The 1559-nt window shown below is 46.2% G+C and overlaps 1 protein-coding gene across 1 annotated transcript; it reads right to left on the bottom strand.

The window, feature by feature from the left end:
- Positions 1-478: 478 nt before the first annotated feature.
- Positions 479-991, bottom strand: LOC106477506 (extensin-like). Its single transcript, XM_013938060.1, has one exon. It carries the CDS (start codon positions 989-991, stop codon positions 479-481), a length of 513 nt encoding a protein of 170 aa, XP_013793514.1.
- Between the last annotated feature and the right edge of the window lie 568 nt (positions 992-1559).

Below are 1559 nucleotides of genomic sequence, written 5' to 3' on the forward strand. Positions count from 1 at the left end.
TCTGCTTGTCTCATTTTGTTTCGTTTTCCCTGGCAGTTATTTAGATTTAAAAATAATTATTTCTGAAGAAATAATTATTAATCTGGGGTGCTCGAAGATTGAACAATCCTACTTCACCCCGCTCGTGGTCTAGAAATATGGGCTTAACATGAGAAATGAGAAATTAATGCGGACTAGATAAGTAATTTTAAAAAGATCAAGGGAGAGTAATTATAGACAATAAAAAGTGAAGAGCAAAGTAAACTAAACTAAACGGCCGATATCGGACAGATGGTCCATCAGGGCGGCGAGAATCTAAAAATCCTATGCCGAGAAATTAATGTGGGGGAAACGGGAGTACCCCGAGAAAACCCACTTTCACTGGTAACTATTGATCCGTTACCAGTGCTCTATTAATGAGAAGAAGTAAGTAGCAAGTAGGGAAGGCCGGTGCTAGGGGTTGATTAATTTGTGAAATTGTTGCGTAGTCTCCTGGAGTTTATCGTGGATTTGCATAGTATCTGGTTCCGGGCAAGTGGTAAAGGCGTGGGGTTCTCAGTGTCGTTGGTGAGAAAGCGGAAGGCTGAGAAAAGTTCGTCGGGTAGGTAGAGATCGGGGGAGGTGAGTTAGACGTCGATGATGTAGAAAGTGGTTTGGGGCTGGGAGGCGTGTTGTTGGTCTGTTGAAAGGCGTCGATGGTAAGTGGTGGCTGTGTCTGGGTGCCTTTTTTCCTCCTGGTAGTGGCGGTTTGAGTAGATGTATCTTGTGTTTCAGGAGTGGGTGAAGTTTGAGTAGCTTGATCGGATGTTTTAGGATGGGCGGTAGAGTTCTGGTTGGCGGCGGTTATCTGCTGGGTGTTGTGAAACGTGAGCATGGGGGCTGGGTTAGGAAAGGTATGGGGTGGGTGAGGCTTGCGATAGGGTTTTTCTGCCTTGAAATGATGGTAGTCAATGAAGCAGCCGTGGGAGAGGATGAGATCTGCTGTATGTTTAGAAGTTGTGACAACTTTCATGAACGTGGAGGGTAAACCTGTTTTCTTGGACTGGATGCGGTGAACTGCGTGGATCGTGGAATTTGTATTAGTTTTCAGGGCTTGGAGTATTTCTTCTGGCGTAAAGGATATATGAACGTTCTGTAGAAATATAGTGTGGAGAATGGCACTGCTTTTGGGGGGTTGGCAAGTGACGGGAGGATTTGAAGACCAGAGTTGGCGAAGGTAGTGGAAATCTTCCAGTGACTTAGGTTGGAGGAATAAGCTTCCCTTCCGTAGACGTCGGGTTCGCTCAAGGAATACTTGGGCTTGGGGTTTGAAGTGGCGGATGAAGTTAGCCGTGTACAGTGGCGAGAAGTCGTCCGTAGATAATTAACGGCAGCGTAGGATACGAGACACTCTGCATTCTGGCGTGTAACAAGGTCGATAGCTAATCGTCGAATGATTATCGTGATCCTCTGCTTGTCTCCTTTGTCTAGCGCACTTATATACGATAATAGCGCCCTCGTAGCCTCTTCGAGAATCTTCTAGACACTCATCACGTGCTACCAGCGTCACTTGACTTCCGCTGTCGTAACACAAACGCGTG

Source organism: Limulus polyphemus, unplaced genomic scaffold (genome assembly GCF_000517525.1).
Source record: "Limulus polyphemus unplaced genomic scaffold, Limulus_polyphemus-2.1.2 Scaffold16790, whole genome shotgun sequence".
Classification (NCBI taxonomy): domain Eukaryota; kingdom Metazoa; phylum Arthropoda; class Merostomata; order Xiphosura; family Limulidae; genus Limulus; species Limulus polyphemus.